Source organism: Megalops cyprinoides, chromosome 1 (assembly GCF_013368585.1).
Source record: "Megalops cyprinoides isolate fMegCyp1 chromosome 1, fMegCyp1.pri, whole genome shotgun sequence".
In the NCBI taxonomy this organism is placed as follows: domain Eukaryota; kingdom Metazoa; phylum Chordata; class Actinopteri; order Elopiformes; family Megalopidae; genus Megalops; species Megalops cyprinoides.
The window spans coordinates 61379434-61405167 of NC_050583.1; the positions used below are offsets into that span (position 1 = coordinate 61379434).

At 42.4% G+C, this 25734-nt stretch overlaps 2 protein-coding genes across 14 annotated transcripts in view; both read left to right on the top strand.

The window, feature by feature from the left end:
- The window catches only part of rims1b (regulating synaptic membrane exocytosis 1b), a 92049-nt gene extending 78730 nt beyond the window's left edge, over positions 1–13319 (top strand). For all 12 annotated transcript variants that reach the window (XM_036525080.1, XM_036524985.1, XM_036525019.1 and 9 more), the window contains 6 exons: positions 2571–2785; positions 8086–8230; positions 9557–9669; positions 9951–10052; positions 10693–10832; positions 10953–13319. In XM_036525080.1, the coding sequence (XP_036380973.1) occupies positions 2571–2785; positions 8086–8230; positions 9557–9669; positions 9951–10052; positions 10693–10832; positions 10953–11171 (934 nt within the window). In that variant the 3' untranslated portion in view covers positions 11172–13319. The remainder of the gene's footprint in view (positions 1–2570; positions 2786–8085; positions 8231–9556; positions 9670–9950; positions 10053–10692; positions 10833–10952) is intronic.
- Positions 13320–24061: 10742 nt separating this feature from the next.
- The window catches only part of kcnq5b (potassium voltage-gated channel, KQT-like subfamily, member 5b), a 122695-nt gene continuing 121022 nt past the window's right edge, over positions 24062–25734 (top strand). For both annotated transcript variants that reach the window (XM_036524688.1, XM_036524695.1), the window contains exon 1: positions 24062–24713. In XM_036524688.1, coding sequence (XP_036380581.1) covers positions 24358–24713 — 356 coding nt within the window. In that variant the 5' untranslated portion in view covers positions 24062–24357. The remainder of the gene's footprint in view (positions 24714–25734) is intronic.

Genomic DNA, 25734 nt, shown 5'->3' on the forward strand with positions numbered 1-25734 from the left:
TAGAAGTGTGTCCCGTTTGTTTTCGCATGTCTTTTGATTTATTAGTCTCCCGTTCTCTCTGCGTGTACATGTATGTCCCCTGTGTGTGTGTGTGTGTGTCGTGCGTCTCAGTTCATTCCTTGCATGCCTCCTCCTGTGTTCCCGCTGTGCGGAGCCCGAACCCGACCCGGACCACCCCCCTGCCCCGGCCCCCGCAGCTCGCCCCTCCCTCACGCCCCTCCAGCGGGCGGAGTGGCCGCGGGGCGCCCCGCCCGGCCCCGAACCCGGGGACGCCGCAGACGGGGGCCGGCGGGAGAGGCCCGCCGTGGGGGGCGACGCGGTCAGCGTGGTCAGTCTGTCGTGCGGCACCCTGGCAGCCTCTGAGGGGACAGACACGCGGCAGCTCATCCGCAGGCCTGGGAGACGCCACAGAGCGCTGCACGCCATCTGCCCCTGTGTCCTCTCCTACCTCCGGAGGCGGCGTGTAAACAGCTGAAAAACCCCTCACCGCCAGACACTAAAAACCTAAGCATGACCACTGACTGACCCGGTTACTCCCATTCTTGTTCATTGTGTCAGTTGTTTTTTTGTTGTTTTGTTCCAAATTTAATTTACTGATCCTCTCTGGCACGAACAGTATATAAACAAGCATTTGTGTACTGAGGGACAGCAGAAGGAAGTGAGGACGTCTGTAAGAAGCAGCGAGAGAATTTCAGCTGTTCAGCCCACATAGACGGTGGGCCACACAGAGAGTCCTGCCCCTGTGGCTCAGTCATGAGTAATGGCTGCTCACACACAAACAAACGCACACACACTTGCTCACGCGAACACAGACATGCACATGCACTCACTCATACACATACGTGCACAGAGGAACACACACATGCACAGGAACTCACTCATGCTCACACAGGGACATGTAGACATACTGTACAGTGTGTATAGGGGACTGCAGCTGGGCTGAAGGGCTGTACATTGTGTGCGGGGCAGTGCAGTGTGTGTATATGGAGCTACAGGGTTAACTGTGTTACAGTGTGTGTAAATGGAGCTGCACATCATGAACTTTACTACAATGTGTGTAAATAGACCTAGCAGCGTGATCTATGCTACAGTATGGGAAAATAGACCATTGCAGTGTCAACTATGCTAGTGTTTGTGTGTAAACGGACTTTGCAGTGTGAACTATGCTAGAGTGTCTGTGTAAATGGGCATTGCGGTGTAAATGGACTCTGCAGTGTGAATCATGGTACGATGTCCATGTGGAAGGGCGCTGTAGTGTGAATTATGGTACAGTGTGTTGATGGAGATGCACCGTGTGAATGAGTAGTAAAGTCTGTGTGAATGGGACCGGCATTGTGCGGACGGATGTTACAGTGAGTGCGGCCGATGGCAGCTCACTTCAAACCTTCGCTCCGATGCTCTGGCTCAGTGAGAGTCAGAGGGAGCGCTGCACCTTTTCTGAGTAACACGGACAGAGAAAGGAGAGAGAGAGGGAGGGAGAGAGAGAGCGGAGCGCGGCTGCTGAGAGAAGCAGCTTTTCACGGCGTTGGCTGAGACTGTCTCAGCTGAGGCGTCTCCAGGAGCCCATCAAATGCATCCTCTGTAAAAACTCACCCGCAGTGGATGTTTTGGACAGACAACAAGAAACCAAATACTTGTTGGTGAGTGTTTCCCTCCAGGCGATGTGTGGCTAGATTGGTTTTCTGTGGACTCTGGCTTATACAGCCAACTTGTCTACTCAAATTATGCATAGAGTTATTTGACTAGGACTAGTATTATCATTTGGTGTGTTCCAGCGTTTGATATGTGAATAAAATACTGTACTCTCTTCAGGCTCCTGTCACCTCATATCAGTTTTTGCTACCCATCACTGTCAGTGCATAGTTGCTTTATCATTAAACCCAAGCATCACTTACCTACTGTGTCTGGATTTGTTTTTGCTGTTTTTTTTTCATCATTACATCACATTGAATTGATTTGTTACATATACTAGAATCGTGTCATTATCATCATTTATATCGTAATTTTAGTGTCATTTTGTGTTGTTTTTCCATTTTATCTTAAAATGATACACTGTATCAGATTAACACAACCTATTCATATTATTTAGTGTTAAGTATGTAGGACTTTTCAGACTTGCAATAGATTATAGATCAATATGTGGGACCACTACATATTGTGTGCAATATTTTAAGAGTTTCCCTGGGGGTGGATGAGGCCTCTAGGTTCAGTGTTTTACAGCTCTGTTTCCTTCTGACAACAGGTTACATCATGTTCTAGCTGTTATTATTTTATGTATTGAAATTATGAGGAGGGGGGCTGCAGAATTTATTATTACAAATGTATTTATGTAGTCAGCAGCTTCAACATGGGTCTCACTGCAAGTGAGGGGAAATAACTTTTGTTGTTGTATTCTTGTGTGAGCAACTGTTTCAAACTCACCCAAGGCCCATGCACGAATCTTTCCGGCAACAGCTGGTGTGGCAAACTCAGCCCGTCTCGTCCTCTGTCCCCACACCCTGTCACCTTCTCTCCCCTCCACATCTTCTTCTTCCTCCTCCTCCTCCTCCTCCCCCTCCTCGTCCCTGCAGCCGTCAGATGCGCCCGTCGGGCCGGAGCATGCTGAAGAGCACGAGCGTGAGCGGGGAGATCTACTCGCACGAGCGCACGGACGGCAGCCAGTCGGACACGGCGCTGGGCACGCTGGGCTCGGGCGGGAAGAAGCGGCGGTCCAGCCTGAGCGCCCGCGTGGTGGCCATCGTGGGCTCGCGCCGCAGCAGGAGCACGTCACAGCTCAGCCAGACAGGTGCGTCACCCCCGCGGAGCCGCCCCGTCACCAGCGCGGAGCCCCGCTCTGCCCGAGGCCTAGCGAAACCACACAGCTCTGCTCATCAGTTACAATTACATTTATGAACTTGAAATCAGTTTTAAGTGTTTTTTTTTTGGGGAGGGGGTGAAAATGCAACTGAATGATCTGAAAATGGACCTCAGGGTAAGACTTGAGTTGGACGCATAAAGCACCCACCAACTCAGTGGCCTTTACAAGGCAGAACTATAAATGCATAGTCCATCCACACAAATGCTTTCACTGGATTTACTTTCAGGTGTAGCTTCAATGTGTCTTTAAACATGCTCTTACAAAAATGCTGCAGAAGACATGTAAAGTTCAAAATGACCAATGTGCAGTGGGACCTGCCAAAGTCTGTAGTAAGCCTATGCAAAATGACATTATGACATCTGTGTAAGACCAGTCTCACCTGTCTTATTCCTACAGTGAACAAACCTGCCCCAACAGGCATAAACTGGGAATAAAATAGTCAATTACAAGGTAATTTTGTGCATGGATGATGCAGGAAGAGATACGTTTCAGAAATATCCTGAATATTTCTACGATGCCCAGGTGAACTCAGTACGCAGTTCTTATGGTATATATTATTTGTTGTATGTACTGTCCATCAGTTCTGATCAGTCAGAACATGCCCCGGATTAATCACTAACATGATACTGGTACAGACAAAGATGCTGTGCTGGATGATACCTAGGACTTAGTTAGACCTTTGAAAGCTTTAAAGCGGCACCTCACCTCAGACGGGGCCTTCCTGCATATGCAGCTCTCGCACCCGCAGCCAGCCTTGTCCTCAGAAAGCCCGCTGCCAACAAAAGAGGTACTGACGTCAGCCCCGCCCTCGCCAGGTCCGCCATGGGGTGGGTGGCGAGGAGGAGATGGGGGTCAGTGCAAGGGCAGTTGGTCTGAAAGGCCGCTGTGCTCCTTGCTTTGTACCAGGCATAAAAGCCCATTAGAATGCCGGGGCCTGAAGGGAAATGCGGTCTCCATAAGCAGGAGGGCAGGGTGGGAGGAGGAGGTAGGGAGCTCGGTACCACCGGGCAGACCGGTACCACACCCCATCTGTTACCGACGCAGCTAGATGTGAATTCCGAATGGAGAGTTGAAGGTAAACAGAGGCTTTGATTAATGATTTGCTTAGATGTAAATGCTGTTTTATGCTTTTATTCTTATCTGTAAAGGACAGGCTGCTGCTGTAATTCTTTTTCTGTTGTTAAGCTTACTAAGAAGCGGGTGAACTGGTGCTATTCTTTTTTTATTCTTAGTTCTGATCTCTAGATCACTTAAATGATATGTAAATGCTGATGGTGCAGGTGGGCTACGGTAAAATGTAAGCTCTAGTGGGTGATTGACTTTATGGACAGTAGAATGGGTACGTGTGGTGGATTTCACTCATAGAGGAGATAAGGTAGCAGCATTAACTCTCTCAGGCATCCTGGAAACGCAGATTACAGAGAAATATTATAGTAAACATTGTATGCCTAGCTTTGAATATACCTCACAGGTTTCCTGTGGTGGGTACCATGCTCTGGCTAAGCATAATCCTGCCAATCAGGGATAATATACTCAGCATCGTAATTATCTTGAACTTTTATTATAAATTCATACCAGCCCATATAAGGGTCTCTGCATTTAGCAATCAACCATGCATAGCAATCCATTGTTACTGGACAATGTGATAGCATTACCTCTAATAAACCACTCCCCTGTATGGTCTCTCTCAAAACTTCAAATGAGTGATGTGAAGGTTTTCCTACCGTAGCATTTGAGAGCATCACACAGACCGCTAGAGAGGGATAGCTGTTACTGAGGGGTGAGGGCTACACCAGCTATGGTTGGTTGTGTGTGTGAGTACAGAAGGAGAATCTTCTCCTGTATAACATTTCCTGCTTTAACCTTCCCCACGGCTACTGCACTATTGCGCCGGGACCTATGTTCCCAAACTGAATGAACTGAACTCGTATGGTTGAGCATTACCAACAGGCCAGTCATTCAGCGTTGGCACAGTATATGCAGTATGTTGTGCTGAAACAAATTAAAGAAACCGGGAATGTGTTGGTTTTGACGTGACAGGTACAGCAAACTTCTGAAGAGCAGACCCACAGAAAGGCATGTCTCTTGCTGGAGGTAAAGACAGTAGAAGCTACTATGTATATTTGGAGGGCGCTCTCACTGTCTGTGGGGACGGCTAAGTAATATAAACACTTTAGGCCATAGCTCAGTGCTGAGGTTTACTATTCTCTGCTCCTGAAATCCTGCAGACCTTTCATGGAATTTATTTATTTTTCTTTTTTACCCAATAAAATCCTGTTTGACAGTTCAATTCAGTGAAGTGACTGGGATTTATGGGCCACCAGCTCCAGAGTGTAAAAGGTACAGCTCCAGATAAACGTTCAGACTTTTTCACATGTAATAAACTCTCTCAAGTGAAATGTTTGCATTTCAGAGGGTTTGCTTGTTGTGTCTGTGTTGCTCTGTTAAATTTGTTACCTTTGAGTTTGCCTAATCTGAAATTGGTAACAGAAATGAGAAAATTCATGTGTAGACATGAGGAGTTAACCCCAGTTCCTCAAATTCAGGAAATTGTCAGAACCAGCCCAACGTGATTTAAAAAGGTTTCACAATCTGTATCTTATGTGTAGTCTTGATGTGTGATTCACACAACTAAACAAAACTAGAATAGATAGACTAAAGAGAAGGCAAAAGTGAGGAATTATCTGCAATGCGTCTGACGGGAAGATGCCAAGACACACTAAAACGAAAAGCTGATGCTCTACTGAGGAGGTTATCTATGCAGGTAATATCTGACTCATGTCTTCTAATCTGTAAAAATAAGTTACTCTGACATCCCACTTGGGCCACGTTGTCTGCAGCAGAGAAGCTGACCAATGTTCGAGGAATTAACAAAGGCACACTGGCACCCACAGAGCTTTGCACAGGGCCTCAGCGCATCCTCTGACTAACCGGTCTGGGGTCATGTGATATGTCAGCAATGGTCGAGCTGTGATTTACAATGAAGCAAGAAAGGGCCCAACCTTTTTTGCTTAAAAAATGTCCATTTGAAGAGTTGGATGCTGCAGAGCAGGAGAGAGGCAAGAGTTGGGAGCTCTTTGTTGGGTTTGGCAGGAGAGGCCTTCTTTGGTGAATTCTAATCAGATTTAATGTGGGCTTCAGCCTCTCAAGTTGGACATGATATCTGGCCCTGATAAGTTCCATCTATTTAAGTCGTGGTTATTTTTGTCGAATTATATGGACTCACAAAAAAATATTACCTTTCTTTTCCGCCAAGGCTAGGGATAATATCTTAAAAGGCCAGGGAATGATAAATCAAGCAGTGACTACAGCTGTGTTAGGAAATAAATCTGCTTTTCTGGATTGGCATCTCCCATAGCAGGCGGTCCACTCTCTCTGGCCTTTTCTGCTCTGAACTGGCGGTTACCTGCAGAGAGGTGAAAATGGGACAGTGGCAATCAAGGCCCTTCAATCCGGCAGCGGGGGTCAGTGCTGTAGTGTTCAAGGTAACAACAGTTCATTCTGTCTGGTGCACTGGTCATGTCACAAGCTGCTATGACTGAGGATCATATTCTTTCAAAAAAATTGCCTTGTTCATTAAAGAGAAGCCTACAGTCTTCAGAGAGCATACTGGCTTTGTATAACATTTTCAGAGTGTCTGAAGATCATGTTTTTTTTTTTTTTTTAATCATGGACATAAAAAATGTTGCCATTATGGGAAACGCCATGTAAAGAATTCTTCAGGATCTGTGCGTATAACCCAAGAGTCACAGGCTCAAATCCCAGCTGTTCTGGCACTAAATTTCTTCTGTAAATATTCAGCTGTATAAATGGATAGTATGTAGGTAACCTTGAATAAGGACATTTACTGGGAACATAAATGTCATTATTTCGCTCTCAATATTATAAGTCATTTTAATGTTAACCTCATAATTTGAAAATAAACCTGTTTGTGCTTGTCCCCAAATGGCCCAGTTATAAGGTGGTCACACTGTGTCTCCAAGAAAAAATCAGGAGAGAGCACTGTCATCATTTTCCTATCTGTCACACTGACAACAAGGTCCCGCCAGTCTGAATCAGTTCACTCCGCAGTGAAATCATTATGTAGCAGCTGCTGAAGTTTATGTTGTGGGGAAAAGATCAGGGAGCTTGGAAGGACACTGAGGAATCCCAGTGCACGATGGGTAGTTCAGCACTATGTGACGTCCTGATCTATAATCTTTGGGGTCTGTACTCTAAATGCCAGACAGCTCTGATGTGGTGTCACATATGGTAAACCCGTTTGGGAAATGAAATGCATACTTTTTTATTATATTTGGAACATGCTTCTCTGGATCAAGTGACTTGCACTTGTTAATCTCCGTGTGTACTATTTCTCATGCTTGGGCAGTTTGAGACAATGTGCTGTACATCGAATGCACACATACGACAATGGACACATACCTACACCCATGAAGAGACTGTGTAACTGACCCCTTGCCTGAGAAGTTTTAGTTGAGTAGCATTGGTGTCCGGGCACAGGCACGCAACAGAGGAAAAACTGAGACGAACTGGCAACAAGACAGAGACAAGCAGGGTATATAAAGGGCTGGGCTAATGAGGAGATGGGACGCAGGTGGGCAGGCAGGCAGGTGGAGGCGTTCAGGAAATCAGGTGGTCGGGGACAGGGTGGAGAGCGGGGCAGGGCCGAAACACATGAGAACTGTAAACAAAGGCACATGGATGACACTGACAGACAAGGAGAAACAAAAACAACAGCTAGGGGGCCAAAGTACTGACAATCGGTTGCTCTCTAAAAGTAAGCAGACATGAGAGTGGACACTCTCGCGCATTCTCTTAGAATCAGCATCCTGAGCTCCTTCAACACAGCCTTCAACCCAGCTGATAAGAGGGTCAGCTGCCTCTCTCCCTAGTACTGACTTTACCAGCTCAGCTATCTGTACTTGCACTTTTCATTTGTGTCCTTCTACAGCAGATTCTCATCTGTTACTCTTTATGGCTTGAGCCAGTGTATTCATTATGTATAACAAAATGTATAACAAAAGATAGGGACGTCAGAACTGGTGCTGCTCTATGAGCTGGCTGACTCTGATACAGTTAACACCTGGCTTTGAAGGTTTTCTGCAGCGTTGCGATGGCTTCTGTTGGCTCTCAGAATGGAGCGCGATGGGACGAGCTCTTCTCCTTTGCTCGGGGGAGTCCATGCCTCTGCGGCCTTGTGACGTTGCTCTGTCTGTGTGCCTCTCCAGAAGCCGCCAATAAGAAGTCGAAGGGGCAGATCCAGCGCAGCCAGGAGACTGGCATGGCAGTGGAGTACCCACGCAACACCATGGCACGCCAGGCTAGCCGCGATTCCACCAACGGCAGCATGAACAGCTATAACTCCGAGGGGAAGTCAGTATCCTCTCCAAGCTGATATCACTTTCACTCTCTCTCTCGCTCTCTCTCTCTCTCTCTCTCTCTCACACACACACACACACACACACATTCTCTGTTCTGTTCTCATAAACTGTGTATCTGTGTTGAATGATAATTAAAAAAGTAATCTTATGAAGATACCTACCATATTAAAATTTATAAAGTCTTTCTCATAAGAAAAATGAATATGCTGTTTTTCCTTAACTGATGTTTAAAACCCTTTTCATAAACATCATGTCATAGTAATACAGGTCACTGTTTTTTGCCTTTTTAACTTTATTTTAAGGGCCTATTCATGCTGTTTAAAAATATAGCAAATAGTAAGCATGACATGAATGAATAATAAGATTTATTTAGTTTCTGGTATGCCGTGTTAGACAGGGAGTGACTGCATTCTATTCAGCTTTACATGTTTAAAAGCTGACTTTTAACTCAAAATAACAAATATGACTATATAAAAATATTTTAAGACAGTCATTTCTACATTATTTCAGTCTTAAATTGTTCTGGTGGTTATTATAATGATACCGAGGAACAATGATACACACCTCTTATGACTTATGAAACTGAATGCACAATGTTCTCCCTAACCATCTATTTCCATAAGCTAGTGCTGTGTGTTACCACTGAAAAAACAAATACACAGAGCAGAAAAGATCAATGCATCCACAAAGACAAAGACAATTTTCTTTTCAAAAAAGTATATCCATGCAATGAGAAGGTGCGAGAAATTCATGACATTAAAAGCTGCCTCACAGAGGTAATGTAATTTCCTAGTTCCAGACGCAATCGTGAATGACCTTCCCTTCCTACTCGTAATTATAACATCTTTCATCATTCCTGCCGAGAGGCCCTGCAAGGCCTGCTCCTGTCCAGAAATAGCACCAGCATCCTTAATCAGGCGGTGGCTGCAAGCTGACAGCTCAGCTGTCACTCACGCCCGCTGTTAATGACGCATGGCAAAGCAGATGAGGGCCACAGAGGCATTCCGCCTAATTAGAAGTTGATTAATAGGAAAAGGACTCTAGAATACTTTTGTATTGAATCACGACAATGGCTGGCATCTCCATCTGACATTCCTAAAGGGACTAGGTCATGGAAACTGAGTTTGCTGCAGAGAGAGCGCAGTGTACAAGCCTAAAAACGCAGGACGTGTAAATACTCGAATTGGGTTCTGTTGCTGTGCTGTGTTTATCTGTATCTAGGAATTGGGATACAATCGCTTGTCTGCCTAAAAAAAATTTTTTTAAAACGTGGTTGAAGCCTGCATAAATTGAATAGCAACTTGTTTCCCTCGTCCAGTCTGATCTTCTCCGGGGTACGTCTGGGGGCTGACAGCCAGTTCAGTGACTTCCTGGATGGTCTAGGCCCTGCACAACTAGTAGGAAGGCAAACCCTGGCTACGCCCGCCATAGGTAAGGAAAGGGCTTACTCCGCTTGCTCCTACTTATTCCCGCTCCCCTTCCTCTGGCTATATCTCTGCTTTTAGCCCTCCACTCTCTGCTCACCTTCCTTTCACACTCACTTTCTGCATCAGTCTCCTTTCCCACTCACTTTCTGCATCAGTCTCCTTTCTCCCACCCTTGCTAATAATAATAATGATCCTCCTTCTCTTCCTTGCTGCATGTAAGAAGGTCCTTTGCGGTAGTCACTGACGGTGTGCCGTTTCTCCTCTTTTTTTTTTTTGTTTGTCCAGGAGATATTCAGATTGGAATGATGGATAAGAAGGGACAGCTGGAGGTGGAAGTGATCAGAGCACGTGGCCTAACACAAAAGCCAGGATCCAAATCACTCCCCGGTGAGACATTTCCTCTGGCACCTCCAATATACAACAAGGAACCTGTGACTGTGGCTATTGCTGACCGAACAGCCCTAATGGTTTTCCTCTAAAACATTTAGTAGGGATACAGCAATACAATAATTGCCTGCAGAGTTCAGCTTATGAAGCCAGTACTCACCATTACTAAGACACAATTCAGATTTTTTTTTTATTGATATAGTATGCAGTATTGCCTGGGGGGAGTACTGTGCTGTCTGAAATGAGAGATTGTAAGGCTATTACAAAAGTCTGTCAGGGGAATGAGCTTCAGAATATTTGTTTTTCTAATTGCGATTTTTGTTTAGCTCTCAGCCCTTTATGTAACTGCCTTCCACAAAGAAAAGGGGCAAAATAAGGCAAATTCTTAAAACACAAGTGAGGTCCTCAGAAATATTCAGCACAAATGGACAGGTCCTTAGGCGAGTTCAAGTCAGCATTCCACAAATTGGCAGAACTGTTGAATTTGCAGTCTTGTAATGTAATGGCCTCTGATAAACAAGCGTCCCTGATGTCTAAAAAATTGTCTCAGTGGGTTACTTTATCAAACTGTATCTTGACAAGCAGAGGGAACAATCACTACCAATTTTTACTGAGAAAATTTCTTTTTTGTTTTCTCCAGCTCCATACGTTAAGGTCTATTTACTGGATAACGGAGCGTATGTAGCCAAAAAGAAAACAAAGATTGCACGAAAAACACTCGATCCGTTATACCAGCAAGCACTGCTTTTCGAGGAGAGCCCACAGGGTAAAGTGCTGCAGGTAAGTGATGGGGACCAGGTGTGTAGTAGCTCATCTCTTCCTGTTCTCAACCAGCTGAATCCTGTGCTATGAGTGCTTCACGCCTCAAATGCCATTTTGTGTGTGTTGTCTTTCTCTCAGGTAATAGTCTGGGGAGACTATGGGCGAATGGACCACAAATGCTTCATGGGAGTTGCACAGATCCTATTGGAGGAGCTGGACCTATCCAGTACAGTGATTGGCTGGTACAAACTGTTCCCCCCCTCCTCACTGGTGGATCCTACGTTAGCCTCTCTCACTCGACGCGCTTCCCAGTCATCACTTGAAAGTTCATCGGGACCCCCGGGCGTCCGATCCTAGTGAACTTGCGAGAAATGAGAGATGAAATAACCAGAGGAAAAAAAAAAAAGAAACCTAGAACAACAATCAGAAACAGACAGAATCACGATCAAAGCTTTGTTGGAGCCTGACAATCACTCCTGTAGCTTTTTTTTTTTTTTGTCAGTAGAGCTTTCTCGTTATTTTGGTTTCTCATTGTTTTAATTGATTGTTTTGATGATTTTTTAAGAAATAGGGCTGATGCAGAATGCTAGGAAAGCCGTTTTTAAGTAATTGAGGGACCACAGAGTTTATGCTAAACAGGACACCTGACCTGAACAACAACAACGAAGACGTTATATTCATTTAAACGGATCATCAGAGCTCATTGACTTCAGTTAGAGACCTGCGGTGGCGGTTGGTGTGAGGTCTCTGAAGTGTACCCTTTTGCTGACACAAGATCTGCAAAATCGGAGTCACTCCAAGGCATCTGTGCACATGGCCTTTCTTGGTACCCAGACAATGTGGATCCAAGCTCTGGCTCTTCTTTTCTGTGGAAAGCCCTTTTCAGTCTCTTTGTCACTGGCTGCTCTGCCTCTTTTTTCCTTCTTCTCTATTTGTACATTGGCACAACCATTCACATCATAAGTAAAGGGTTTTATGTTTTCTAATGTTTGCATGGAATGGAAAAAATAAATAAATAAAAAAAGAAAGCAATCTCTTTGCTACCAACGCTGGGGACTGTTAGAAGAAGCAGCGTTATTTTTTTTTCTTTCTTTCTTTCTTTCCTTCTTTGATTTCAACAGCAAAATGTTAGCTTGTAATGCTGTTTTCGTCCATTGAATTATGAACACGTCGAATTCGACCCTCTGTGTATAGATGTACATTTTGACCTCCCCTGGGGGGGAGGGTTGACCAATAGGGGTTTTAGCATATGCCACTTTGAGCTGTCGCCAGGGGGCCAGATCGCGTGTCAGCGGAGACGCCCCGGCCCACCCTGGCGAGAGCGAGCTGAAGCTCTGTTCAGTTTCACTGACTGTTTTCGGGAGGAACCCTGCACATGTTAGTGTTTTTATCAGACTTCCGTTTACATTATTTTGAGATTAACGCAAGCACAAGAGCTTGATTTTTTACTGCAAAAAGTTTAACTTTTTGAAAAAAAAAAGATGAAAAAAAATTTAAGAAAAAAGCCAAATTATGATTAGCTTCTTTTACGTCCATTTCATTTCCTCTTTGCCTAGAGTTCGGGAAAAAAAAAGAACAAACGAGTCATTCAGAATCCCCTTGTGCATTTTCTGTGAATGTGACAGTAACCAATCAAGTAACCAATGGTCCAGGAGACAGACACCAATACACATCCACTTACAGGCCTCCGACTCCTCCCACCACTGGGAGAAGCATGACTCTGGAACTGTTCCAAGCTGCATGCACATTTTGTAAAACAAAGCGGACACAAAAAAACGTTATTGAAATAGATATGTGTGTTAGTTCCACATACTGTAGGCCAGCTTGTATGTTGCATGTACTTGTACAGATTGCTCGTACTTAATATAAAGAGATAACCAAGAAACCGAAGCCATTCATATCACGTGTAGACATTTGGCACAGCCCAGTCCAGATGATGTCCTTCATTCTGGTGCTGAATGTCTAGAAAACATTTTTAAATGCTTTTTTGTTGTTGTTCTTTTTTACCCTATGGAGAAAGTGCTGTACTGTAGTACTGAGCTAACCCAAGCCCTTTTTTGTTGAACATATTGGTGTATACTGTTACTTACTTCTGTGGGGCTGGGACTAAAGTAGAAAATGTGTATACAGTACATCAGATCAGACTATAAAGTATAATAGAAGTATAATTATCCCAAATGTAATTATACAAAAAAAGCAACTATATAGATATATATGTAAATGAGATGCGGTTATATATAAACACACACTTACACAAACAAACACAGGTGATATGACACACATGTTGCAAATCATGAGACAACCGTGTGTCTTAGTGATGCTTGCAAAGAGACCCACTCAGAATCCAGGGGGCTGAAGTCCAGTCCACAGGGACCGCTGAGCTGGCCCCGGTCCACAGTGGTTGAAACAGAGGCTTCACCATTTCAGTCCCAAAATGGCCAAACTCAACGCTGGGTGATGGTACACCTCAATTCTAAAACAGTTGTCAGATAACCACCACCCCCCCCCCCCTTTTGTTTTTAACTGAACCTTCAACTCATGTCATGTAAACATGTTTAATAAAGTTTACTTTTCATGTCCTGTGAGACTGATTTCTTTACTTTGTCAGTATTATGGAAAATAAAAAAATGCTGATTGTTTACAATTTATGTGTTCCACTGAAACAACAAAAGAAACTATTAAAAAAAGTATTCACTACAACATTTCTTGTTTGTACAACAGATGTGGCTCAAATGATGTGTATGTTTTATATTAAAAAGAGTTCATTTTTATTATTTACAAATAAAAAGACTGTGTGGAAGAAAATTCATTTGGACTTTCAGAATGAATTGCTGTCATAACTGAACCATGAGTTCCCTACACTACATGCCAGTTATCAGTGACTTTAAGACTTTAAGGTATGCACAAATACCTTCCACATTATGCCTAACTTGTAGGTCAAGATTATAATGTTTTTCAAAATCATTCCAATGCCTTGGGTATCCTCTCAGCTTGTGGGAAAACAAATATTTTCTTAGCTCTGCAAACCTAACCCACGGTGATCTCTGCCATTGGTGTTGATAAGAATCTAACAAAAGCATCAGAGATCACCCAAGCACAGGGTACTAGCCAATAGGGAGGTTACTGCAGGGGCTCTTTATTGAATCTTCCATTAGATTGCATGGAGTAAGAGGAAGTATGGTGAGATTCTGACCTCCAACACTCAGACTCCAACATGGTTTTCACAACTGCCTCACCTAGTGGTAGGACTCTCAGCTGCACTGGGTTACTGTTCTGAGTGTCTACATGGCTTCACCCCTCCCGATAATGTAGTATGTGTATTTCCACATGTTCCTACACAGTTAGCACAATTGCTGGACAGATTCAGTTTACAGTTCTAGCAAGTCTTTAAGAATGTAGTTTTGTTAAAGTTTCAAAAGTTCATTCAAATGCTCATGCATGCAAAGCAGAAATCACTTCTTGATATTTCATTGTTTACCTAATTGGAAACTTCTAAGACAGGCCATTACTGAATGAAGATATACTAGCACATGTCCAGAGCGCCAGTATAGACAGTGTACGGCATTTCCATTGGTATGTATACAATATTCCTGCCTTATGCTTAATAAATTCAAGCAAGGGTAAATTCAGTAGACAAATTTCGGGACAAACCCCAGTGCAAATAGATTGATTCCAGGCCGTATGTTCTGTTGGGGAAGGGATAACCAGTCACTGCTGTCGCTTCCTCTGAGCCAGAGCCCAGATGGTGAAAGCATTCTGCAACGCAAATCACTGCTTTCTGAATGTAATATTCACAAGCAGCTGCTCTCAGCCTCACACGGATTATTAACAAACATAACCGGTCATCATTTAGCAAGCGCTCTGTGTCTATTTATACACGTCAGGTCCAATTTTGCCTTCCACGACCTCTGACCTCAACATCCTGGCATCTGGATTCAGTGGCTGCTGTGTGCACCCCTGCCGTTATCCCGGCCGATCAATTGTCCCGTGCTCTGCATGTACGGGCAGCTGAATGAGACACGTGAGTGCATTTTACCACAGGAAGCGTGGGAAAAGTACAGTAACGGTCCTGCTGCTCTCCCAGAGGAGGGAAACTCCCACTCACACATGCGCACAACTTACTCCCATTCATAAAAATGTGCACACTTGATTGCACGGCCATTTAGATCCACAAACAAGAAGATGGTGCGCTTATGGATTCCCTTAGCAGTTGTGGCAAGCGTTTGAACTCAGACTAGGTGCCATTCAATTACGCATTATCCACCCAGATTCAGGGGAGAACAGCGTCCTCCAGTCTGCTGCCGATACACCTCTTTTGGGTTACCTTAAGTGTTTTCACTGTGAGAAAGAGTCTAAAAATTGAATGTAGCCTCAGTGCTGTATGTGCTGTGCTACAGTTCGTAATAGATTTAAGGGAGAATCAACCTTGATAAAGGCTTCATGTTCTTCTTCGTTTCCTTGTTTTTGTAGTTAATATAGTAATTCATCAGGGATTAGGCTGGCGTCAAGGCCAAGAGTTGTCGAAATGCTTTTTTCGTGCAAATGACAGCTGTCGCGCTGTTTGAAGCCAGCTTCAAGGCCACATCCCTTTATGCAGCAGGGATGAGACAAGGTCTGTCTTTTCTCTTCCCAAGCTGACGGGCACCTTCAGCTTGAGCCAGCTTCCTGTTGTATAAAGTCTGAGAGTAAGGAACAGCAGGGAGAAGCCAGTAGCTTACAGCCATTGGCCAGGATAGAGACAGAGCTCTGGCTAGGACATGCACTGAGCGTGGCTCTGGAAATTATCATTAACCAACGCCATACCCAGCACAACAGGGCAAAGGGATAAAGTCACTGTAGCTGCTTCTCGACATCCAGTGCTAACGGCATGTGCCAGTTTCCCCAGGGCAGCTCTGACCAATCCGATGCTGGTCAGCCACAATCCATCCAGCCAGCTTCCGGCTCTCTTGTTATGTGCAGTATTCTCTGAGAGTGACGTACTTTGGGTTGATGGTGAAGAAAGAGGTCAGAGTAGAGGATCAGAAATGACCACAGCTTTGGGGTTACCAAAACTATGGTGGGTGAAACTATGAAAAAATAAACAGGCATGATAATGTCAAAATACTGCCACCACAAATTACTGGGTGCTAAACCTTTCAATGAATTTTTATGAACAAGTGGGTAAGGAGGTTGAATGCTAAAGAATTGTGAAATTGGGACCACCCTCAAAGATTGTGTGGTTATTTTGGTCTTGTACGGTTAGTCCTGGATTTGTGGATCATTGTGTTTCATGGAACTGAATTCCTTCACCATGATGAAGTTGGAAAATATTTACTGTACTGAATGCCAGAGAGGTTATGTTTTACTGAAAATGGCACATCCCGGCTTTGCCAATGCGTTATAATCAGTCCTATCAGCAGTCTGTCTCTCTGGCAGTCTTCAGTGTGCCTGTCTTGTCTGTGTGTGTGTGTGTGTCTGTGTGTGTGTGTCTGTGTGTGTGTGTGTCTGTGTGTGTGTGTATGTGTCTGTCTGTGTGTGCGTGTGTGTGTGTCTGTCTGTGTGTGTGTGTGTGTGTGTGTGTGTGTGTGTGTGTCTGTGTGTGTGTGTGTGTGTGTGTGTGTGTCTGTCTGTGTGTGTGTGTGTCTGTCTGTGTGTGTGTGCGTGTCTGTGTGTGTGTGTGTGTGTGTGTGTGTGTGTGTGTGTGTGTGTGTGTGTGTCTGTGTGTGTGTGTGTATGTGTGTGTGGATACCACATACCTGAGACGAAGGGGCAAGCAAAAGCAATCGCTCAGTGATACAAACTCATTTCAGCGATGCTCAGTGTAGTCAGACTGGAGTGGATCAGAACAAAGTATACTTTTTTTTCCAGGAATGACGTTCTGACCCTCTTAGTTGCTGGATCACAACACTACTGTCAGAAGCTATATTGTGTCATCAGAGAGGTTATAGAAATCAACTGGTCTAATTTCATAAGAGGCATGTGTGAACGCTGGTGGCACAGATTTATGTCTTCTTTTTTTTTAAGCAACGGGAACAGAGTAACATCTGTGGGTAATCTCTCTCATGGCCTGCTCGATCAGACCTCTGATTGTGACCTGAGCGAGAGAGGCAGAAACACTGAATCTGTAAGAAAGAAGGCAACAGAGTAAATTATTAGAAGATGCTTATCCACCACTTCCAGGAAGTCCTCTTCTGCTTGCGGCAGATGAAGGAGATACCCGATGCTAATAAACACACAATATTAATAAATATAAACAAAATATGGAATCACAAGTACAACTTTCATGTTTGCTTTCAAATTAATCTTTTTTATTTAAATGCCTCGAAGGGCTTGAGTAAAGGTCAGCTTGTTCTTACGTCACAGCTCTGTTTTGCTGTTAGATACCAGCTGATAAAAGCTGCCTTAAGCTGTTATTATCTTTTGACTATGTCAATTTTAATAAATTCCGGTGACCACAAAGTAACTGATAACAAGAGTATATACAGTAAGTCTGTGTCATATATTACATTCAGTTGGTTTCCCATTGCAATTTTTGTGGGAAAATGAAGCCTTAAAAAGACCTGACATTCATTAGCTAGCTATGCATGAGCAATATCTACATAGTAGTAGAGTAGATTAACAGTTAATTTAATCACAATTATGGCCTTTTCAAGATTTGTTTTATTTTAACTAAATTTGGGTATTTGGAATGGACACAAGCCTAAATGTTCCTTTTCAGACTTCCTACTTTAGTCCTATTTTGAGAACTAAATGTCTACCTACAACGCTTATTACTCTTGGTAGTGAAATGAAATCTTCTCCATCTTCTAAACCTAAATCTTTGTAAGACATGTATTTAATGTATAACCACTTTCCTTTGTACGTCAAATTAATCCTGTCACATTATTCACATTTTTTCAAGGACTAGGAATGAAGGTGTGGAACTAATTAACGTGGGAATCCATTTACATCCACTGTTAACATTTGTGAAAATGGTCTCTGAATGTGTGAGGTAAACCCGTAAAGAATACCATTTAACCAAATGCCACGACACTTGATAGGCTCTTTATTAACAATTGATTAATTATGTAACACAGATATTTCCTGTGGGAAACCCCCATGCAGCAAAAGCTAATGATGGCATTTTGGAGGACAGCTTCCAACCAAATACCAAATACTGCAGCCCTTATAAAACATCATTGAGTCCAGCATTATTATATTGTATACACACGTCTGAAGAATGCCATAAGGGATATTAAGAAATTTTAAATAATTACTACAGAAATATCCACATAAATACAAGTATGCATAGTATTAGTGGGGTAGAAAGGCTGAATTTTAAAAAAAATGCTCTGCTGTTTCTTAGGAATTGCTCAACCATGTTCCAGTGACATAAACAACAGTAGATTTGCACTTGATGGGAAGATAAATGTTTGAAAATTAGATTCTTTACGCCTTGAATTTGAGCCACCCTGCAGAGGAAACATGCTAATATACACCACAATCAAGTATATTATATTTGTCCCACACATGTTCAATGAACTCTTTGTTTGTGCTCAATTTATATAAGGCAGTTAAACCAAATTATATCATTTTGTTGAAATGATTGACTCTCATAAAATGTTGTTTTACTAGAGCTCATATTAGTCTGTTATGTAAAACATGTGGCCTGTTGTATCTGAATTACTCCCTTTGAACGGTCCCATTTCACACATACAAACATGAAAGTTCATACGCTATTTGAAGAGCTCCATAGATCTTGTGTTGCCATTAGGTTCCCACTAGAGGGCGCATTTTTGTCAGTAGATGATCAGTTATGTGTCGAGTCAGCTTGATTGCGCTCTCTTCTCCACCAGCATTAGCAGGGTGGAAGGACACTTGCAGTGACCCACGTTAAACTGCACCCATACCAGAGAACCTGCTTGCACATAGAGGGTCAGCTGTTTCAAATTAGACAGTTTCCTCTTGAAGTTTGGACTGAACATTTTGGACAGGACACTGATGCTCAGCAACAAGAAACCAGGCACTTGGCTGACAGCTCTGGAACTCTTGCAAAGCTAGAAAATACATTCTGTAATATTTCCTTTTCTGTTTCAAGCACAGTGTTGGCTTGTGCTCCTAATAGTTATGCCTAGTTTGTTTAGCAAATACCCTGTCAATCTGAAGTTTATTTATTTTATTTTTGTTTTGTTTTGGTTTATTTTTTTTCACGCCCTAACATATCCTAATCATAATTGATCTTTGATAAGTGTGCCCAGAAAAATATTGTAGTTTATAATTGTATAAAATTACAGTCAAGCCATTTTATATTACACCTCCTGGATGTCAAGAGAAAGCATTGTGGCAAAGGGAGGGTATTATTAGAGAATGACATTTTACTGATGGATATTCATTTATTTGATTTTTAGCATTCTGATAGACCCAACAGTTAGTGCAGGCATGGTAGCTCTAAATTTAAAAGGTAGCAGATGGTACACCAATATTTATATTATTAGCCAGAGCAGAAGTGGCTCGTTGGGAATTTGTGACTTAATTTAATTTAAAGTAACTAATTTGCTCTGCTTGAAAAGAAAAATCACTGCATCTGATCCAGAGGGACTTTTGAAAAGATTAAAGGTGACTACACTATTTCTATATTTTTCTTTTTTTAAGGAGAGTGAAAATAAAACAGTTAAGACTTCAATTGACCCAAGCCATAGGCTTTCCAAGTGTTGTTCTTACTGACTGGAAATGGCAAATCAAGAGGTAGGTATGTTGCAGGTATGTCTTCAACTACTATGGCTTCACTGATGTCAATGAAATATCTATAATATACTTCCATACATTGTTTTTGATGCCTTGAGCCAAGATTTGAAGCAGCAGTTACTATTGTGAAAGTTAACCAGCCACTGCGGTAAGAAATGTCTGACTCCTTTTTCAAACACAAGCCTGCTAGGTGCAGAACACTTTCACCTTTACTCAAAGCATTTACGTTCAGAATTGAAATGAATGGTGCTAACATGCCGCCTGAGCTGATCAGTGGCATTCGATTGCTAGCATTCCCCTGAAGAAGTGATGAGTTTCTGTAGAGAGCACATCTGGGCAGGAAACAGTCGACACTCCTCGCGGTCTGTCACAGTGTTACACATGCAACAAATAATTGTGTTCTATGTTGTGTTGTGAATAAAATAAGTCGCTATTAATATTTTTTCTGGTATTATCTAGATATTTTACTTTATTCATCAAGAAATAGAAAAGTTACAAGACCTTTGTAATCATGACTGAATTAGCTACAGGAGAATTTACCTTTGGCTGTGTGGGGTTGTCCTATCATGCTTGCCCATACACATGGAACAAAGCATAAACAATGTATGATTTTGGTTAGGTTTCCTCTGTTTTGGGTTGTGGCAGTCCCAATTTTCGACAGTATAATTCAAAGCGGATTGCCTCTATCAGAAGGTAAAGTTGTATCATTTATCAAATATTCCAGGTATGTTATATAGTGTTCTAAACAGTGTATTTGCATGCTCAAAAATGTGGTCCAGTGTGGAATGAGTCAAATAGACAGCTTTAAACCAACATGAAAACAGGTGAGTTTCTCATGTCTTTGTGTACCTCACTGAATCAAAAGCCTACAGACTGGAAATCAGGCCAGGATGACACACACTGACAGTAATAAGCAGACAAAAATAGTAAAATACAAAAGTCCCTCATCAAATAAGGGAGTTATATTCCTTTTTTAGCCCCCAGTCATTGAATCCACACTTTGTCCTCAAGTCTATGGGAAATTTGGGGTTAGGGGGAGGGAATGAATATGATCAGCTGTGCTGTTGAAGTAAAATAAAGCACACAGAGGTGGTGTGATGCAGGGCCATTAACCTTGTTAACCTCAAAGTTAATTCTAGTACAGCAGTACAAGAGAGAGGGTTATTCCACTTATACTGCCATTGGAATAAAGGTACAAACATTAAACAAAGATTTTATTTTTCAGAAAAAAAAAACACATTAGTTTCTTGTTTTCTACATCCATGTGATTAGTTAGTCCCAATTTTAGCTGTTTTTCTTTAAAAGGTATTTGTTGATAAACAAATTGCATTTTCATGTTAACAGTAAAACTGGATATTGAATAAAGGAAAAAAGCACCAATTCTGCTAAATTACAATAGTCTAAACAGCTTGTTATCTACCATTATCTACATACATTTCCCAGTCACTTTCTACAGATTGCTAGCTAGCTTGCATGCATTTTGAAACTCCCAGATTACTCCTGCCTTGTGAAGCATAGTTAGCTAGCAGCAGCAGCTGAAACATAGCAGTATTTTACTACACATTTAAAATATTAGTGGAATTGCTAGACTAAGTAAACATTTTCTTTAAATACTGAGAATGTTCTACTGCAAGATTGTGATGTATGACAGGGATGTGTGGATGAATAGCTCTCTTGAAGTCAGGATTGTCAGGTCAGTTGGTGTGTAAACATGTTACTGCATCTCTGCAGCTCCCAAAGAGGCCGAATAAGATTTGAAAGTCACCGATATTGGTCGCCGTGCCATCAATAATAACCTGCTAATGTGTTGATGCAGGCTATCTAAGTTACTGTTTCAAATCAATGTTTTGTTAAATATCATTTAAGTTAGGAATTTAGAATTGCACATGTATATTAATTTTGAACTGCAATTGGCTAATTTATGCTAGAACTATGTTAGAGCCATGTATTAAAATGCTTCAGCTGAGCTGCTTTGTTTTTGGAAATGATGCCCAGCATCTCAGCCAATCAGAATCCATTATTTGCCCAAGCCATTGTATATTCATGTAAAGCTCAGTCCAATTGAACTGTAGCACTTCTGCTAACATGCTGGCGTTCATTGGCCTCTACACGTGGCCAGACAGTGGGAGCCAGATAACAGTGACTAGAAAATTTGCTAACAGGTTTGGACCAAATAAATGCACGTCAATCTGTGAGTTTAAAAACAACAATTATTGAAACTGTACAAGTTACGTGGTTGACAAACCGATGGTTGGCTAGGAATAGCTGTATGACTCATTGTATGAACTTGAAATTGAAAAATTTACAGGACACCACTCCCCAGAATAAAAAAGTCATTATGTCTGAATTAAACTTCCTGGGGGAACATTCACCCAGTCTCCTCATCAAGACAGAAACAGGTCTTCATTTTGGAACACCTGTTGTTGTTACCACAACAGGCAGCCCCCAAATTGTGTACCCTCTGGAAGTCCTTTTACAGCATACAGGCTTGACCATAAGTGATAAGTTTTCCCTCAAAATCTTGAAGAAAAAGCTGATTAAATTAAAATGTGAAATCATCATGAAGCAACATTATTTGGGCTATTGACAAATGTGATGCTTGCCTCAGACTAGAAGCACTGTTGCATCAGAGTCCTCTAATATCACATAGCCATTCATAGACTACGGTAAAATCCACCGTGACTCTCAGAAAACCAGAAATGCATCTGGCAGTCTTGGCCTGTGTGTTTAAATGGAAGGAGTAGCGTACGGATGTCGTCCCTGTGTGATGGCCGTCTATATCTGGCAGATATTTACGTAGAAGTGAAAAGAGTGGATTCTCATCAACAGGAGTGCTTCATTCGCCAGAGAATACCGTAAAATTATGCAAACATCGTACATATATACGATTATTTTTTAGCAGCAAAATGAGTAGGAAAGAAATTGAACAAATGTTAGCAGAGAGCACACACTTTCAAGACAGAAAATTTTGTGCATGCAAACATGACTACATCAACTGCCACTGGCATAATGGACACTGTGGATGTTTATGTTCCTGTCAATACGCATAACATCGGCATTTTTTTCAGTTCAGTATCGCCAAACTGTCGCTGCCATATATCAGTCTGAGCAGACAAGCCTGTTGTTTTAGTATGGAAATACTTCTAATCTGGTAGTAAAAAAAAAAAGATATTCAAACATCGGTTTGCACAATTTGTGAGCAGACTACAGTTTTCTTGGGGATGTTTAAAACGTTGTGGAGCTGGGAAGTTACGCATCCAGGTTATCTCACGACTAACCCCATACCGCTCCTGTTCTGTGACACTGGTTAAGTTTTGTTTCCCCATTTCACCAATTTGGCAGTGGCTGACCTCACCAACACTCCCGTGTGTCAGTGTGTGTAGTTTATTTCAGTTTGGATCACGTGGTCGTTCTGACAGAAGCCCTTTGCCTTAGAATAGAAGAGTGAAAAGAGTGAGTCAGAACGGCGATGGAACTGTATTAATAAAGCGAAAATGGAAAAATAAACGACCAAAGAACTACAAGTGACGATTATTTTACAAATGAAAAAGATAATATAAAACAGACTGCTTTGAAAGCGGAGGCGGCGCACTGAGTTTGATGCGCGCTTACTGATTTATTCTCCGGTTGAGAACTGCTGCTTCTCGGATGTAAGTAGAGAGCGACCGTCACAATTTTCCTTGTGGATGACAAATATGCTTTATTGCTTTTCGGCTCGACTATCCCCTCGGCTCCTGGAAACTTCATTACGCTATAGTTTCTCTGCGTATACAGTGCGTACACGGGATTCTGCGCGATTCTCCAAATGAAAGGTCCGAAAGACTAAGCAGACAGACTGGCATTAGTGTATGGAGTGTTTTCAATTTTGGTTTTTATTTTGTGTGAAATAAAAACTGCACGAAGATGGACTGGTTATTTAAGCACGATCTAAGCGCAACTTCGAAGTGCCTGTTCGCTTGAAAATTGCTTAATGCCCTGACGATGGAAAACCATAAGATCTTGCTGGTCTCTGCAATATATGTATCTGTTTTTATCTTTTCTGAAAAAAGGCAAATTCAGTTGAATCAACTGAATTTGTAGAGAGAGACTTTTACGCGTTAAAGGCTCATGACGGTTGTATACCTGTATGTCAGTGCTCATACAAAATTCGTATTGGTAGACGCATTTAACAAATAACCAAGCGAAAATAAAGCTATCGGATAATCAAACAAAAACTCAGAAGAAGATATTATTTCTATTGCTCTTGTTATTAATATTATGGTTACGGATTAGTTCATAAAAGGGAAACAGAAAGATGCGGATGCAGAAACGCTGCGAGCGGACGCTGGACTGAACGCAACAGCTTGCACTTACTTGGCTCCTGTTCGCGATTTCACAATTCGTCTACACAACACACTTCCTGTGCGCGTGGATGCCACACGGTGTAAACTGAGTTAGCCTAGTAGAGCTGGAGACGTACAGGTCCTCTGGGTTTCCCTCCCCTAACCAAATATCTACCCGGGAGATAGTGACACTCCTTCAAAACCCCCATTCCCATTGAATCTCCCTCAGATGGCCACAGCGCCGTGGATTCAACGAACGCTTTCAGCAAATATCGGAATACTTGAACGCGCCAAGGGAGCCAGCCAGAGTGACAGTAGCGCTAGATGAGAACGAAAAAGGGCGGTTAATAGACTCAGGTCTTAATTATTTCAATAGTTTCATTGTTTCACAAGAGAACGGCAGCATTTGCTATTTTCCCATTATTACTTTAATATTCCGTGCTCTTACGGCGCAATCCCAGTTATTTGTGCATGAACCCGGAGACGATAACGCACTCCCAGCCTGCGCTGGTGATGCCATGCCCCGCAACCACAGCGGAGATGAAGGCGGCTCTGGGCTCTGGATGAAGACCTCTCCGGGGCACCGCGCTGAGGGGTATGGATTGAAGGATGTGGAGTCCGGTCGAAGGATGATGAACAACTCGGCAAGGACGAGGGACGGCTTGCTGGCGGCCGCGTCTGGCTCTTCCGCGGCCACAACAGGTGCAGAAAACCTAAGGGGGAAACAGGGAGCCCGCCTGAGCCTGCTCGGGAAGCCGCTTATCTACAGCGCGCAGAGCGGCCGGAGAAACGTGCGCTACCGGAGGCTTCAGAATTACCTGTACAACGTGCTGGAGAGACCGCGTGCCTGGGCGTTCGTGTACCACGCCTTTGTGTAAGTACAAAATTTACAATTCGTGTTAATACTCTACCAACAACTCAGCAGCAGCGGGTGCGAGGTGAACATTCAGCGTAAAGTTGACAAAAGACACTTCTCACCTGTTGCTGTGCTATGTTATGATTGACTTCACTGTCAAGTTACGATTTGCTTTTCATTTGATTGAAGTGTAAAATTCATTTTAAATGACGATTGTTATAGATTTAGGTTTTGGTTTTTTTTGTGCTTGTTTTATATTATGGTATTATGTGCATGAATTCAAAATACCTGTGCATCACTGATGCAACAGAGGATGTCGTACCCAGATGGTAAGGTGTATGGTGAAGACATACTGTATTTGAACTTACCCACTCTTAGCAGAATCTGTATGACAAATATTTTCAACAGTTGGTATGTCCTTACACCGTTTCATTAGCGACTTGAGCTTGCCATTGGCAATATGCTTCATAGATGGTAGAGATGTTCTAAAGAAACGCACATTTTGTTTGTATTTATTTATTTATTTATTTATTTTTGGTTAGCCATTTTCTCTGGGCTTTAAAAACAGATGAAGAGTCATCATCTATTTTATTTTATTTTTTTTTAAATAGTACTACTGCTACTACAGCTAATGTCAATAATAACAATAACAATAATAATAATGATAATAATAACAAAGAAATCACTAATGAATGAATGGCTGTGTTCATCAGTAGGTTCTATATGTGAGTGGCCCAAGTGCAGTATATCACATAACACAGAGTGATGTGCAGGTTCTGAGCTCCTGCTGTCTGCCTGACATGAAGGAATTGTGGACTCAGCTCACATAGAACAGGCAGGAGATATGAAAGATATCAGAGTGAAAAATGCAGATACATAATTGCTGTTTATCTAATTGTTTGGTTTTGCATTTTTTCTCATTTCCATGAACACAACTAGACTCTTTTAGCTCAGGAGTGGCACTTAAACTGATGTGATTTTGTACATAATTAATTCATCCTTGCATTTCGCACACTTTTCACTGTGACTCATTAGGCAA